Source organism: Monocercomonoides exilis (genome assembly GCF_001643675.1).
Source record: "Monocercomonoides exilis strain PA203 chromosome Unknown scaffold51-639645, whole genome shotgun sequence".
Taxonomy (NCBI): Eukaryota; Preaxostyla; order Oxymonadida; family Polymastigidae; genus Monocercomonoides; species Monocercomonoides exilis.
In genome coordinates this window covers 243,046-256,732 of record NW_027150596.1, presented here as the reverse complement: position 1 = coordinate 256,732, position 13,687 = coordinate 243,046, and the positions used below count along the sequence as shown (strand labels likewise).

At 31.9% G+C, this 13,687-nt stretch overlaps 7 protein-coding genes across 7 annotated transcripts; 3 read left to right on the top strand and 4 right to left on the bottom strand.

The window, feature by feature from the left end:
- Positions 1-222: 222 nt before the first annotated feature.
- On the bottom strand, positions 223-1,168 carry MONOS_9456 (putative Ribonuclease 1). Its single transcript, XM_067879956.1, has one exon. The coding sequence runs from the start codon at positions 1,131-1,133 to the stop codon at positions 405-407; it is 729 nt and encodes a 242-aa protein (XP_067720769.1). The 5' UTR covers positions 1,134-1,168; the 3' UTR covers positions 223-404.
- Positions 1,169-1,551: 383 nt separating this feature from the next.
- On the top strand, positions 1,552-4,127 carry MONOS_9457 (uncharacterized protein; the record flags this gene model as incomplete). Its single annotated transcript, XM_067879957.1, has 11 exons — positions 1,552-1,650; positions 1,722-1,842; positions 1,886-1,998; positions 2,052-2,187; positions 2,306-2,545; positions 2,671-2,897; positions 3,042-3,148; positions 3,269-3,401; positions 3,543-3,623; positions 3,758-3,895; positions 4,068-4,127. The coding sequence occupies 11 exons, from the start codon at positions 1,552-1,554 to the stop codon at positions 4,125-4,127; spliced, it is 1,455 nt and encodes a 484-aa protein (XP_067720768.1).
- Positions 4,128-4,296: 169 nt separating this feature from the next.
- Positions 4,297-5,415, top strand: MONOS_16822 (Vacuolar protein sorting 46C (Vps46C)). The gene is made up of 4 exons (XM_067869695.1): positions 4,297-4,698; positions 4,750-4,809; positions 4,863-4,910; positions 4,985-5,415. Exons 1-4 carry the CDS (start codon positions 4,366-4,368, stop codon positions 5,168-5,170), a joined length of 627 nt encoding a protein of 208 aa, XP_067720767.1. The 5' UTR covers positions 4,297-4,365; the 3' UTR covers positions 5,171-5,415.
- MONOS_9458 (Autophagy-related protein 8 B (Atg8B)) lies at positions 5,394-6,212 on the bottom strand. Its single transcript, XM_067879958.1, has 5 exons — positions 6,121-6,212; positions 6,011-6,072; positions 5,919-5,934; positions 5,774-5,837; positions 5,394-5,689 (listed from the first exon to the last, which is right to left on the bottom strand). The coding sequence occupies exons 1-5, from the start codon at positions 6,189-6,191 to the stop codon at positions 5,504-5,506; spliced, it is 399 nt and encodes a 132-aa protein (XP_067720766.1). The 5' UTR covers positions 6,192-6,212; the 3' UTR covers positions 5,394-5,503.
- A 408-nt stretch (positions 6,213-6,620) lies between these two features.
- MONOS_9459 (Splicing factor 3B subunit) lies at positions 6,621-8,085 on the bottom strand. Its single transcript, XM_067879959.1, has 4 exons — positions 8,046-8,085; positions 7,754-7,983; positions 7,476-7,706; positions 6,621-7,413 (listed from the first exon to the last, which is right to left on the bottom strand). The coding sequence occupies exons 1-4, from the start codon at positions 8,077-8,079 to the stop codon at positions 6,721-6,723; spliced, it is 1,188 nt and encodes a 395-aa protein (XP_067720765.1). The 5' UTR covers positions 8,080-8,085; the 3' UTR covers positions 6,621-6,720.
- A 193-nt stretch (positions 8,086-8,278) lies between these two features.
- MONOS_9460 (uncharacterized protein) lies at positions 8,279-9,672 on the top strand. The gene is made up of 2 exons (XM_067879961.1): positions 8,279-8,415; positions 8,475-9,672. Exons 1-2 carry the CDS (start codon positions 8,317-8,319, stop codon positions 9,483-9,485), a joined length of 1,110 nt encoding a protein of 369 aa, XP_067720764.1. The 5' UTR covers positions 8,279-8,316; the 3' UTR covers positions 9,486-9,672.
- Positions 9,670-11,525, bottom strand: MONOS_9461 (putative Cyclin; the record flags this gene model as incomplete). Its single annotated transcript, XM_067879962.1, has 3 exons — positions 9,670-10,917; positions 11,065-11,355; positions 11,448-11,525. The coding sequence occupies 3 exons, from the start codon at positions 11,523-11,525 to the stop codon at positions 9,895-9,897; spliced, it is 1,392 nt and encodes a 463-aa protein (XP_067720763.1). The 3' UTR covers positions 9,670-9,894.
- Between the last annotated feature and the right edge of the window lie 2,162 nt (positions 11,526-13,687).

Genomic DNA, 13,687 nt, shown 5'->3' with positions numbered 1-13,687 from the left:
TTTTATTTTCCTTATTTTTTTAGAATTAATTTTGCGTTTTGTTTGTTTGTTTTTAGAAAAAATGCTTAGTTTAGTATCTTTAAAAAGATGTTTTGTATTTTATTATTTTTATTATTTTTTTGATTCTTTTGTGTTATGTTGATTATTACGAGTTGTTTTAATTATTTTGTTCGTTTTTATTTTAATTTGATGGATTGGTTTGCGTCTTCATAAAATAAGAGATTTTTAATTTTTTTATAGCATAGTTTCCATCTAAACAAGAAAAAAAAAATACCAAGAAAATGAAAAGCAAAAGAAAAGCAAAATAAATCTTTCAACAATTATTATAAAATCAATAAAAAGGAAAAAAACAACTCTTATATCCAAGATTCAGATATAAAATAACATTTCAAAACATGAAAGCTTTATTTATAACATGAATCTGGAATGGCAGGCAAAATGAACGAGGACGGGCATTTGGGTTCATATTTTGATTTATAATCGGATGTGCACTCTTGAACATTAAGTGCAGGCGAATGATCAATGCATGTGTAAATTGCATTCAGCATTGATATGCCATTAACTTTAGCGCATTCCAGAAGAACATCATGACCAAGACCACGTCTCAAGGCCGTTTTCACATCATTCTTCGAATATGTTCTGTTTCCAGCAATAATTCCAGCAGCGCGGAAAATGCCAGCAATATTCAGACGCTTGTTAAGATTAACAACAGATGAGAAATAATCGCGCTCTGTTCGGAAAAGATCCATTGCACATGTTCCGTGCTTTTCCCATTCATGTGTGTAGAATGAGTTATCGGGACCTTGTGTAGAGACCCAATTCTTGGAAAGATCAGCAACTCCACTGATCTCAGCTGGCTTAAATGGGTATGAGTTGTTGCAGCACTCCGGCCATGATGAAGCATTATTTCCTGGCCAAAGACCATGAATTGTTACAGCATTTGTGCCACGAACTGGACCAACACCAGACCCAGGCTTATCTCTGAGACAAGCTGTTCCAATCCAGAAATTGGCGAGAACATTCATTTTGTAATTTCCAACTGTTCCAGTCTGTTTGGGGCATGTTTGGCGATTGGACATCAATTCAGTAAATTCTGAGCAACTAACAAAACTTAAGAAAAGAAAACACAACATGGCTCCTTCTTTCCAACAGTAAAACAAAAAATTTTAATGGGAAATGAAACAAACAAATGATATATCGATTTCAATATCATATTTCTACTTATTTTATATATATTATAAGCTTGAACAATTTTTTATTGATCTAAAATATTATTCGATTATAAATTGAACTTGAATATTTTTTGCAAGGCTTATATACTGATTGCATTGATTGTGTCATAGTCCTCGCATATATTAATTAATAATGGAACCTATTTCCGAAGATAGAGGTATTTGCATTTTTGAAAAAACATGTGAATATATTTTTTAATATTTCTAATATTTAATTTTATTCTGGTATTGTAACAACTGGTTGGATATTGAAAAATTAGAAAACGTGTGTATTATATTTTTTATTTTTAAATGGTGCAATTATTTTTATGTTTGTTTTATGCTTCAGCTCGAAAAAGGCGTAGAAAGTGATGCAAGCCGTATTGCTTTATCTGTTGGGAATCCTCACTTAAAACAAGCTGGAGTTCAAATATTTCATGTATTCATATTGATTGTTAAAAGATTATATTGATTTTATTTTTTTGACGAAATTTTTTTCACACATTTCAGCAATCACCGACAAAAGAAACTGATCAATCTTTTGTTGCTTTATCTGCAATGAAAAATCCACAAAAAATAGAATTGGTGGAAAGGGGAAAGATTTCATTGAATAAGGGACTTGAAAAGCCACGTTTGTTTTGTTGAATAAATTTGTTTATTAATTTTTTTCTTAGTCCTTGAGAAAACAACAAAATTGACATTGTCTCCTTTGCAATCTGATCATGGAAGGCCAGCTAACATTTTTGACAGATTATATTCTCTTCATGAAGATGAAATGATAACGCGAGTTTGTTTTCGAAATATTACATATTGTTTTATTAAAAATGAAATTTAATAAAGGCACTTGCAAAACAGCAGCTTGCAGAACAGGAGAAAAAACAGAAAGAGGCAAAAAAGAGAAAACTTCAACGTCCAGAAACTGCAACTGAAAGAGAAGATGGAGAAAAACCACGATTTTTAGAACTTTACGAAATGGGTATTATTTTCTAATTTTCTTTTTAAAATTGCTGTAAATCATATTGTTTTTTTTTATTTATTTATTTTCATTCTGTTCGCTTCGGATGTTTGTTTTAAAAAATGCTGCATTACCACAGGGTGCAAGCACAAGGCAGATTACGAGGAGAAGCTCCGATCCGAAGAAGCTGAAGAGAGGAAGAAGCATGTGCCAGCAATCAACGACACGTCACGTTTGCTTGCTGCTTCTCTGCCTCCGTCGCCAGCACACACGATGTTCAACATGAAAGACCTGTCGCCTGAAGAGCGGCGGGCTATCTGGGAAAAACAGAGGCAGATGCAGGAAGAAGGGAAAAAGGATTCATTAACAAGAAAATATGGTTTGATTCTGCATTCCAATGGTTGCTAATTCATTTATGTAACTTGAACTGTACAAATGAAATATTTGTGTATTCTGTATGCTCAATCTTCCTTTCATATCATCTTTTCTTTTATCGATGGACAGAAAAAGAGCTGCAAGAATGCACCTTCTCACCAACCATCTCCCCCAGTTGCTTTTCTTCAGACGACGATGCAACAGCCTCTTCACCTGCAAAGACGCCTTCTTCGTCTGTTTTATCCACCCCGCCTCGCTCATCGTCGGCTTCGGACAGTCAAAATGCCCTTTCTTTCCGCTCTCCTCCACAAACACCGTCTTCGCGGAATTCAAAGAATATTCAGCTGTACAATCTGGTTTGTGTCTACTCTATTTGTGGTAGATTAGATTTATTGTTCTGTTTTTTTTTTTTTTTTTTTTTTTTTTTTTTTTTTTTTTTTTTTTTTTGTTAATAATTATAAATATTGTTGTTGTTAATGAATTTATCTTCATTTCAACAGCATCGTGTGTTAAATGCTCAACTTGAGGAAAAGCGAGAAAAGCAGAGACAAAAAGAGCTTCACATGCCACACTCTCCACAGCTGCTGACAAAAGATAAAACAGATGAGTTTGTTATAGTCTAAAATATCCCTTCTTTCTTGATGTTTCTATTTCTTTCAATTTCTTTCTGTGTGTTTTGGTGTTATTTTCTGCTTGTGATTGTCTTTATCCATTTTATTCTGCAAAGAATTGTGGGGAATGTGCCGTTTGAGCAGCGGAATGCCGAGTGGCAAAAGAAGCACGAGCTTCGAATGGAATATCTGTTGGAAGAGGAGAAGCTGCGGATGACACAAGAAGTGCATCCAGTGAAGGCACAAACAGTTTGACTGCTTGATTTTATTAGTGTTGCATTGGATTGTTCATTGATGTGTTTCTCTTTTCATTGAATTTTGTTATTTTTGTATTTCTATGTGTGTGTGACTGTATGCGAATGTATGTGAATGAATGTGAATGTATTGTAGCGAATCATTCCAGCAGACAATGCAGACACTTGGAGAACTAACACAACTGGAGTACAAAAGCATATCAACAGAATAACAGAAGTATTGTTTTCTTTTCGTTCTCTCTCTTCATTTATTTATTTAATATACCTTTTATTATTATTATTATTATTATTATTATTCAATTTGTTTTTTTATCTCTGAAATGATCGTTTTATGGCATATTTGTCTTTAAGGCTCGAAAAAGAGAAGAATTGAAAAAAATGCCTCCTCCGTCTCGTTCATTACCAATTCCAGCTACAATTCCTTCTCCTTTTCGTCTCGGTTCAGAAAGAGAAAAATCACAGCAAAAGCAAATTCCAGCTCTTCAAAAGGTATGAATTTTATTTTTTTGTTGCATTCACAAAAAGAATTTTTTATTTTTTATATTTTATAATCTGCTCATTTATGATTTATGAATTACTAAACGTTTTCAAACTTTTTTAAAATGATATCTATGGGAAATATTTAAAATATGTATATATTCTCTCATTAATCTGCACATAGCCCGTTCCAACTTTGTGCACATTATCACGCTCACCTTACAGATCTCCGACGAGAGGTTAAACTTTAATTATTCATTTCATTTCATGTCATCCACAATCAAATTAATTCATTTCAATCTTCTTTTGAATTTATTGATTTTCTTTAAGCTCTCTTTATTTCATAATTGTTACAATTAATATTTCATTTCGTTATAATAATTTTAATTTTTGATCAAAATCGATCAGCAACTATAACTGTCAAGTTTATAAAGAAAAGACAACACAATTTTATTATTACAACGATTGAATTTAAAGGTTAAATGTCCACGCAGTTAAATGATTTGTTGTTTAATATGAGACTGACCAGCAAGCAATTCATCCGAGCCTCAAAAAAGGCTGAAAAAAAAAGCAAAGAACAAAAAAATAAAATTAAAAAGGCCATTGAAACTAACAATCCTGAAGGTGCTCGAATCTACGCAGAAAATGCAATTCGTGAGCATAATTGCTCTCAGACATTTATGAAGTATTCTTCTCGAATTGATGGTCTTTGTTCTCGACTGTCAATGCAAACTGGAATGATGGCAATGGTTTCTACATTAAGCGGAATTACAAAAGGATTATCTTCTGCAATGGATTCTATGGATATGAAAAAGGTGGAGTATTTTTGATTTATTCTGAGTTTAATTCTTCATTTTGGTTAATAGATTAATCAGGTCATGGCACAATTTCAACAACAAATGGATCATATGGATGTTTCATCGGAAGTTTGAGCATACTGTGTTTTATTTATGTTTATGTGGACTGTTTTGTTTTTAAGGTAGTTATGAAGCAAATGGATGCAACAACCGATGAGCAAATTGAATCTGTATGTCAAAATTTTTAACCTGAGTTATTTCCTGTGAAAACTTGCAAATTTTTATTATTTAAATTTTTTTTTAGGCCGATGTGAATCAGCTTATTTCCCAAGTTGCTGCCGAACACCAACTGTCTTTAGATGGAGAATTTGAACGTTTCAAATCTGATGCGGCTCCTATTTCAAAAGCGACCTCAAGCGTAGCACCAGCTGCAGACGTTGATGATGTAGATGCACGTCTCCAACGGCTCTTGTCTGGTGGTAGTGAATAGATTCTTTGTATTTTTTTTTTTTTTCTAATTATTCGATTAAGCAAATCTGTTTCTTCTTTCTTCAACTGACTTACTTAAACTTTTATTTAACTTGTTCATTTTTTTGGCTAATTATACATTTTTTAACGTTGGCTTTTCATTTTTCATTCATATGTTTCAGTATATTATGTTTTTCGTATTTTTTGAGCAGTTTTTCATTTGAAAACATTGTTTGCATTAAATATTATAGATTCTGCGATTCTGTTTTTTTTATAATTCACTTTTTTCAATGTTGCATTGATGAAGAAAAGAAGTGATTCGGAAAAAAAAAATTGTAAAAGTTAAAAAGGAAAATCACTCTGCTTTGTTTGTGGAACTGCTCGTACCAAATGTTTCCTGGTCCGCATAGACAACATAAAGGAAACCATCATCGTCTTTTTTATGCTTCTTTCTAAATTTATCATAGATGGATGCCAAAGTTGCAGCCATTGAAGGAGGTTTGTTGTCAACAAAAAGGAAAAGTGATTGGTTCTCTTGAAGCTACAAAATAAAAACATTTTTAGTGAAAATGAAAATTTTTATTTGCTTTCTCAAGAATTTTGCGTTGAATTTATAAATACAAACTGCAATTCTTCTTCGAATAACACAAATAAACTGTGCCATCTTCATCTCTTTTTGTACCAAAAACCTTATAGAACAAATGCGTAATGTACAACATAATTACAAAGATAAAACAGAAATATTTTTTCAATAATTGTTCAGAATAAACTTCTTTTTGTCAATATCTAAAGAATTTCAAAAATAACGAAATATTTAATTCAATTTTCAAAATAAAAAAATAATAAATATTTGTATGCAAACCTGGGCAATCGCTTTTCTCATACTTTTCAACAATAACTGGAATTCTTTCTGGATGTTCTCGTCTTAAAAAATAAATGCTATTAAAAGATAAAAAGGTTTTCTTAACATACAAAAGTTTTTCTGATTGTTGTTTTCGAACGTCAAAGGGAAACCGTTCCTTAAACTTCACTGGTCTTGACATTTCAAAATAAAATTGATGATCTCTTCCATAAGCACTTAGAAACTCCATTGTTTTTAAAACTTTCTGATAAAAAGAAAAGTGATAAAATGCTTGAATTCTAAAAAAAAATGAGAAACAAGCTAAGAAGAAATTGATAAATGATATTATGAACGAAAACAATGGAAAAACACATTCCATTGAATTATAAACTCATTCTTGAAGTGCATTAAATAATATATTTTTTTGCAAACATTTCATCAGTTTTTTGTTATTGCTTTTGCTTATCTCATTTTAAAAAATTTAGCAATGTTTGGCATGTTGTCAACACTATCGCTTCAACACTCTATAAAACGAAAATTCATTTTAAATCTTTCCGAAAAAATGAAACAATAATTTCTAATTCCATGAAGGTTCCTTCTGCCATTATTGACCAATCAAAAACTTCGCATTTGTTGAATTTCATTATTTAATTCAACATGAAATGATTCAAAAAATCGATTTATTTAAACACAAATATATTAACTTATAAATACTTTTAAAAGCAATGATTTCAACGATTTTGTTGCAGTTGGGGCTGAGAGCCCGCGATTTGCCTCTGCATATCCATTGGCATCATCTGCATAGGCATTCCTGGTGCCATCATTCCCATATTCATCCCCATCCCCATTCCCATTCCCATCCCCATGCCCATCGGATGCACTGGAACGAACCCCATCGGTGCAGACGGTGCAAATCCGGGTGGATAGAAGCCTTGCTGCATTCCCATTTGCGGCATACCCATTCCCATCGGCATCCCACCAGGCCCCATCCCCATCATGCTGCCTCCCATCACAGGCATCTGCCCAAAGCCAACAGGCGCCATTGGTGGTTGTGGGATAGGCGGAGGTGGAGGTGATTGGGCAGGAGCAGCACCAGAGGTAACCGGAGCTGGCATTGATCCAAAAGGAACAGGAGGTGATGGTGATGGTATAGGTGGAGCAAATTGGGTAGGAGAAGGAGAAGGAAGAGGTGGGGCTGGAATTGAAGGAATTTGCTGAGGTGTTTGTATTGGTGAAGGAAGTGGAGGTGGTGGCGGTGCGGGATTAGTACCAGTTCCATAAATTGCGGAAGGTGCAGCATGGAAAATATGGGTTTTGTGTGGGTTTTGAGATGCTATAAGACGCTCAGCAGCATCTCCATGTCTTTCAGTTTTGCTTCCAGCTTTCAGCGCATAACTTACTGTAATTTGTTTGTTTGCGAGATACTATCATAAAAGCGGTTATTAGAAAAATGATTTTAAAGAAAAAAATGTTAAATGTTGAATACTTGTCCATTCATTGAACTTAATGCAAGATCAGAAGCTTCAAAGCAATCATATGAAATAAAGCCATGACCCTTCGAAGCACCTGTTTCTGGATCACGAATAATTTTAGGCGCGCCCACAATGGTTCCAAATGTGTGAAATGCTTCATAAAGTGCAGCTTCGTCAACTTGAAGATCAAGGTTTCCAATAAACAAGTTTGCTCCAACGTCCAACATTTTTCTATCTTTTGCTGTCTAAATTTATTCAAATAAAAATTTTCTGCACGAAAAAAAAAGCGTACCCTGCTGACTTTTATCGGACGTCCATACAACTTTATCATATTCATAACTTGTATTGCGTATTCAACATCATCTTCGTTTTTAAATTCTACAAAGCCTATTCCTTGATGCATCCCAGATATTTTATCTTTAGGCATATAAACACTTGAAACAGGTCCTATTTGAACAAAAAGCTCAAACAATAATGATTCATTGACTTTTTGGTCTAAATCACCAACATATATTGTAGCGTCTGTATTAATTTTTTAGAAAATAAACTATCTTAAAAAAAATAATAATTCCAAATTAAATAACCTTGATTCTTTTGTTGGACCGGCTCAACACTCATTTGAAAAGATAAATATAGGGTTACAATTTTGATAATGTCATTACAGAAAATATATCCTATCTAAAATGTTATTTCTAAGATTAGAGGTTTTTTTGTTATTATTGATCAATTGCACCAGCATATTATTATTAAAATGAATGAATGATTTGATAATTCGATATGAAGACATTTAATCATGTCTAAAGCTTGACGTGATTTTATACACGTTAATTTTGTTTATATTAATTTGAACATACAATGTTTCTAATTCCATTAATTTGTGTTGCTTCATTTTTTGCACAGCCACGTCCTTCTCCTCGTGTTTATCAAATAACTGAATGTGATAAATCTTGCAAAGTGTGAAATGATAATTTTGTTGAATTTCCTTTTTTCATTATCAAATTTTTTATTTTCAGGGGCTGATTCATGAATGTTTGGAAGTTTCTTCCGATCAGTGCAAAAGAATGTGTGCAAAAGATATGCTGGAAAGTGAAGACGATGAATATGGTACTATCGGGGATTGGTTTGATTGCTACCAAGAGTGTGTTATGGATTCTGGCATCGACTGTTTTATTCAAGGAGGAAAATGCCTTTCACAGTGCAAAACCGACATTGTTGGTCAGAATTCTCATAAAAATGAGACACAGAATCAACATGGCGGGCAACGAAATCAGCGCTGGGGGCAGAACTTTGATAGCAAAGACGATGAGCCTCTTTCAGGAAGAATGGGAAGAGATGCTTATCATAATTCTAATTTCAGAGATTTTCGTCAATCAAATGATAGATATAGCCAGCAACATCAAGACTATAGACAACAAAAGCGCCCTATGGTTAATGTTGATGACAAAAATTCGCAAATGAATTCACAGGCTCAATCAAAAGACAAATGCGATGACTGTGACGAAAACAAAAACGCATCATCTTTGTACACTCAGTTCGGTGGATACGGAGCAGGTGGATATAATCAAGGTGGTTATTCGCAAGGCGGATATGGTGGTGGTTACAATGGAGGTTACAATGGAGGTTATAATGGAGGATATAGTGGTGGATATAATGGGGGCTATAATGGAGGCTATGGAGGAGGGTATAACGGAGGATATAATGGAGGATATAATGGAGGATATTCACAGGGAGGATACAACAGTGGGTATGGTGGATATAACGGATACGGTGGATACAGTCCAATGAATCAAAGAGTGCAATTTTATAATGAGGGACCAGCAGGCATGGGTTATGAACCATATGGCGGATATAGCTATGGGAGAGGAGGATATGGATATCAAAGAGGAGGAGGAGAGATAATGCCCGGCGGAGGATATTCTTATCGAAAAGGCGGATATGGTTATGGGGGATATGGGGCAGGTGGATATGAACTTCCCTCGGGATATGGCTACGGCAGAATGGGATATGGCGCTCCAAGGTGGTAATCTCATGCTAAACATTTTGAATCAAATTAATCCTGCTTTATGACAAATTGGAGAGAAATTCGCGAATTTTTTTTTTTTGATTTGTCAATGTGATTGTTTTTTATCATTCAATCCATGGTTCTTGTGTCTTTGACATATTTCACCTTAATATGAAACGTAAATAAACGAAAAATGCGTTTGTTTCTTTTTTGTTTGTTTTCTGTTTTTGGTGTGAGATGTTGGAAGAAAAAGCAAAGTGAAATGTATTGTAAACGGTATCATCAGACTTTATCACACAATAGCTGCCATGAAATGCGAAATGGTATGAAGTGCAAAGTCAATGATGTGCATAGATGTATGCATGAAGTGAAAGATGAGATTTGAATGATGAATGAATAAGATTATCATACAAAGTGAAAGAATGGAATGATCAACTTAACGAATTGTTCGCAATTATTGCAGCTTGAAGATACTTTTTCTGAGAGTACTTTTTGAAAATTGTTTGATCTTTCATTGTTGAGCATTTTCTAACAAGCGCAGCCATCAAAGACATTCTCTCTTCAAATGAAATGAAAGTGCTTTCTGTGTGTAATGATTTTTCCATAGATTCTGCTACAGATTCGCTGAGGCTGTTTTGATCTCTCTTTACGACTTCTATTTTCTCTTTTTCATTTTCTGTATCCCAAGATGTTTGTTCCTTTTTAAAGCTATCGTCTAATTTGCTTTCTTCAATTTTTCTTTCTTCTCTTAAGTCTTTTGCTTGTGAAGTGTCACTGAATTCCTTTAAATCCTTTGAATCTTTCGTTTCTTTTGTTCTTGAAACTTCTTTTTGTTCTTTCCGATCTTTCGAATCTCTTCCACCTTCGCCGGTGTAATGAACAAGTGTTGGAGTCCATGGTGTTTTTCCAATGATGCTCAATGCTAAACCAAGAGCAGCAGATGCAATTTGAGATGGCAGACAGCAGAGAGAAAGACGACCGCTCATTAGAGATAATTCGCATATGAATCTGGCAACCATCCCTTCTTCTCTTGAAGTTTGAGCAGCTTTGGCATACCTACGCAAGAAAGTAACCGCAGTCGGAACTCCCAGAGAATATCTTAATTCACTTAATATTATCCTTTCAATTCTTAATACATCATTACTGCTTCCAATGCTTGGAACTGCTCGGATCATTTGATCAAGTGATGGATAGCAGGTCTCTTCGAATTTGCATGCAACAAACAAGCATCCAACGCAAAGAAGAGGCAGCTTTTCTTGTGCGACATTCCTTTTACACAAAAATCGATCAAAAAGTGAAACAGCAAGAAAAAGAGTGTCTAATTGAAGTGATGATCTGATAGTGTCAGAAAGGTGTTGATGAAGATGAACAATGAAGTCTATGCAGCATCTTCGATGTCGTTCTGTGATGAATGATTGGGCTTGAAGATAATTATGAGTAGGTCGGTGCTGGATCTATTTTGAGTGTTTAAAATGGTTTTTAATAATCATTTATTGAAATGATGAAGTTTTCAAAAATATTTTTGTTAAATAATTCAAAAATATGAAAAGTATTTTCAAATTATTCGTTGAAAAATGCAATGAATATAAATGTATTCAAACCTCAAGTTGTTTGTAGTACTTAAAAATATCTTCTACATATTCAGAACAAAAATATATATTTTCCTTATCATCTTTATCTATGTCTATCCAATCATCTCCAGGCTGAACCACAAATACCAGAACTGGTAGCTCGCTACTGTGTTTTGAATGAAGTTGGAAATCCTTTTCAAAGCTTTGACCTGGACTGGAATGATGTGAAGTTGTCCCTTCTTTTAAAAATTCTTTTCCTTTTTTATCTGATGATTTTATCAATAGTGATGTTGTGAGTTGCTGATAACTTTGATTTTGCTTCTAACAGACATTGATGTGAAAAAATTTATTCAATAATGAAAAGGATAAATTTTATAAATTTTTAAAAAAATAGATGAATTTATTTGACATACGAAAAGTTCTTCCTTTCCTCTATCAATCCTATTCTCTTGATTGGTTATATCGCTAAGTGCTGATCGAGTTCGAGCCATTTTAGAACCCTAAATATGACCGAAAGCAGGTTTGAATTTAAATTTGACAATAGGGGAATATAACGATCATGACCATTAATTTTTAATAAACAATTTGAAAACTCATCATGTAATATTGTTAATGTTTTCATCTTTAATCTTAAGGCCTTTTGAAATATCATATTTTAAACTCAATTTTTTGAATAAAAAGATTTAATATTTGTGAAAACAAGGCTTATGTTTTTTTTATGTTTCTAATGAGCAAATTTATATATGAAAATTTTCAGAATCATTTATTAATTGTTTTTCAATAAAGCCTATTCGTTTTCTATAAAAATAATCAACATATGAGAATTTTTTATTGGAAGTTTTTTAAAAATATCTCTCAATAAGTTTCTATTCAAATTTTAGAGAAATTTTTAATGATGATGTTTGCTATTAATTGAACCTGAATTTTTTTATTAGCGGGCATATTTTTTTGTGTTTAAAAGCATTTATTGAAAAAATAATAGATATTTTTATTTTGAAAAATGGATATTTCATTCCTTACGGAACTTTTTTTTTAATTTGGGAGTATATTTTTTCACTTAGTGAGTTTTGTTCCACTTAATTATTTCTTTATTATTTTCTCAAATTTTTATTTTTTTCTTTATCGTTACGCACAAGAGTGTCAGGGGAACAATGACTCGATTTAAGAAAATTTTTGGAACAAATTGTTAAAATTTTCTTCGATTCAAATAATTTTCCACGTTTTTTTAAAAAATAGATGTTTAATTATTTATTGCATTTTCATGTTCTATGATTTGTGTTTTTCCTGATCTTTATTATTAATATAGTTTAAGTGGGGTTCACAATGATTATTTTCAATTGGTTCATCAATTTTTGATTTTTCTTTTGTTGTTTGATCACAAAAAAAATTCAAAAAATGTTTATCAAAAAAAAAAAAAAAAAAAAAAAAAAAAAAAAAAAAAAAAAAGAATAACAAATTGATAAATCAACTTTAATCACAAAAAAATAACTAAATTGTCAAGATAAGTAAAAAATAATGTATTATTTATTTTCCACGAACTTGATTTCAATTGTTATTCAATAATTAGGAAAATAATTAGATACACCAATCCGAATGCATGTGTTGTCTATTAAATTCAATTGTGTTTTTGGAAATAATAAAATCAGAAATTAAGATACAATTTTGTTCTTATTTTTTAAGGCAAAAGCATATTACGAGAGCATTTTTTTTTATGCAAAAAAAAAACGGAAAGAATCACTTTATGAACCATTTGTGACAATTTTGCATTAGAAAAGAGTTTTCTAATAATATTATAACAAAGACAAACTTGTCATTTGTTGAGTGTCAATAAGTGCTCATAACTCAATACATAGTCTTTTTTGTGTAAAAAGTTGAAAAATTGAACCTTCTCTGGTGTTATATATTTTCTAAACATGATTGTGTTTGCTTTTTTTGAAAATAATCATTTTCTTTGAAATTATTGAAATATTTCTATGAATTCTCTTGGATCATTTTATTCATTCACAATTCAATTAATAAGATATATGAGTGAATGTCTATATGTTATTTATTTTCTGTCAAAATCTTGTGTATAAATATTTTCCTTGAATATACAAAATAATACGCTGAAAATTAAAAACTTTATTATTCGAGAGTTTTTTTTGAACTTGTCTCAAAGATTGTTTTTTGCAGAAATAAAATTCAAGAAATATTCGACTGATAATTTACGAATCATGGATGAAAAAACAATATAATAATTAACATACCGAAAAAAGTTATGATAAAGAAAATAATCATTCATGATTATTTAGCAAATAAATAGGTGTAAGTATGAATATTGTTGAAATTAATTATTTGTCAATCACAATTCAATTCTCTCAAAAAAACAAACAAATTTTTCTTTCATCATTTCTATTTGCTGAAAAATTCATTTTGATGATATGAAAACTAGTGAATCACATGTATTTCACACATTTTTGAATTTTTTTTTTTGAATAAATTATAATTGTATTCATTTTTTTTTTAATAAATGAATATTTTCATGTTTGTTGACCACAAAAAGATACAGAGTAACAATAAGGTTGGCGTTTTTAAATACACAATTTTTTTTAATAGGCACCAAATTTTGGAAGTGAAAAAGAGACAAAAAATACGGAATCAACTAGCAAAAACA

Bases quoted from the DNA above. Each gene is read 5' to 3' on its own strand.
- MONOS_9456 (XM_067879956.1), bottom strand. From the start codon at position 1,133: ATGTTGTGTTTTCTTTTCTTAAGTTTTGTTAGTTGCTCAGAATTTACT.
- MONOS_9458 (XM_067879958.1), bottom strand. From the start codon at position 6,191: ATGTCAAGACCAGTGAAGTTTAAGGAACGGTTTCCCTTTGACGTTCGA. The intron at 6,073-6,120 runs GTATGTTAAGAA...TTATTTTTTAAG, and splicing joins CAACAATCAGAAAAACTTTT to ACGAGAACATCCAGAAAGAA. The intron at 5,690-5,773 runs GTTTGTATTTAT...TTTATTTTGTAG, and splicing joins TTATTCGAAGAAGAATTGCA to CTTCAAGAGAACCAATCACT.
- MONOS_9459 (XM_067879959.1), bottom strand. From the start codon at position 8,079: ATGAGTGTTGAGCCGGTCCAACAAAAGAATCAAG. The intron at 7,984-8,045 runs GTTATTTAATTT...AAATTAATACAG, and splicing joins GGTCCAACAAAAGAATCAAG to ACGCTACAATATATGTTGGT. The intron at 7,414-7,475 runs GTATTCAACATT...CTTTTATGATAG, and splicing joins TAAGTTCAATGAATGGACAA to TATCTCGCAAACAAACAAAT.
- MONOS_16822 (XM_067869695.1), top strand. From the start codon at position 4,366: ATGTCCACGCAGTTAAATGATTTGTTGTTTAATATGAGACTGACCAGC. The intron at 4,699-4,749 runs GTGGAGTATTTT...TTTGGTTAATAG, and splicing joins ATTCTATGGATATGAAAAAG to ATTAATCAGGTCATGGCACA. The intron at 4,911-4,984 runs GTATGTCAAAAT...ATTTTTTTTTAG, and splicing joins CCGATGAGCAAATTGAATCT to GCCGATGTGAATCAGCTTAT.
- MONOS_9460 (XM_067879961.1), top strand. From the start codon at position 8,317: ATGTTTCTAATTCCATTAATTTGTGTTGCTTCATTTTTTGCACAGCCA. The intron at 8,416-8,474 runs GTGTGAAATGAT...TTTTATTTTCAG, and splicing joins AATGTGATAAATCTTGCAAA to GGGCTGATTCATGAATGTTT.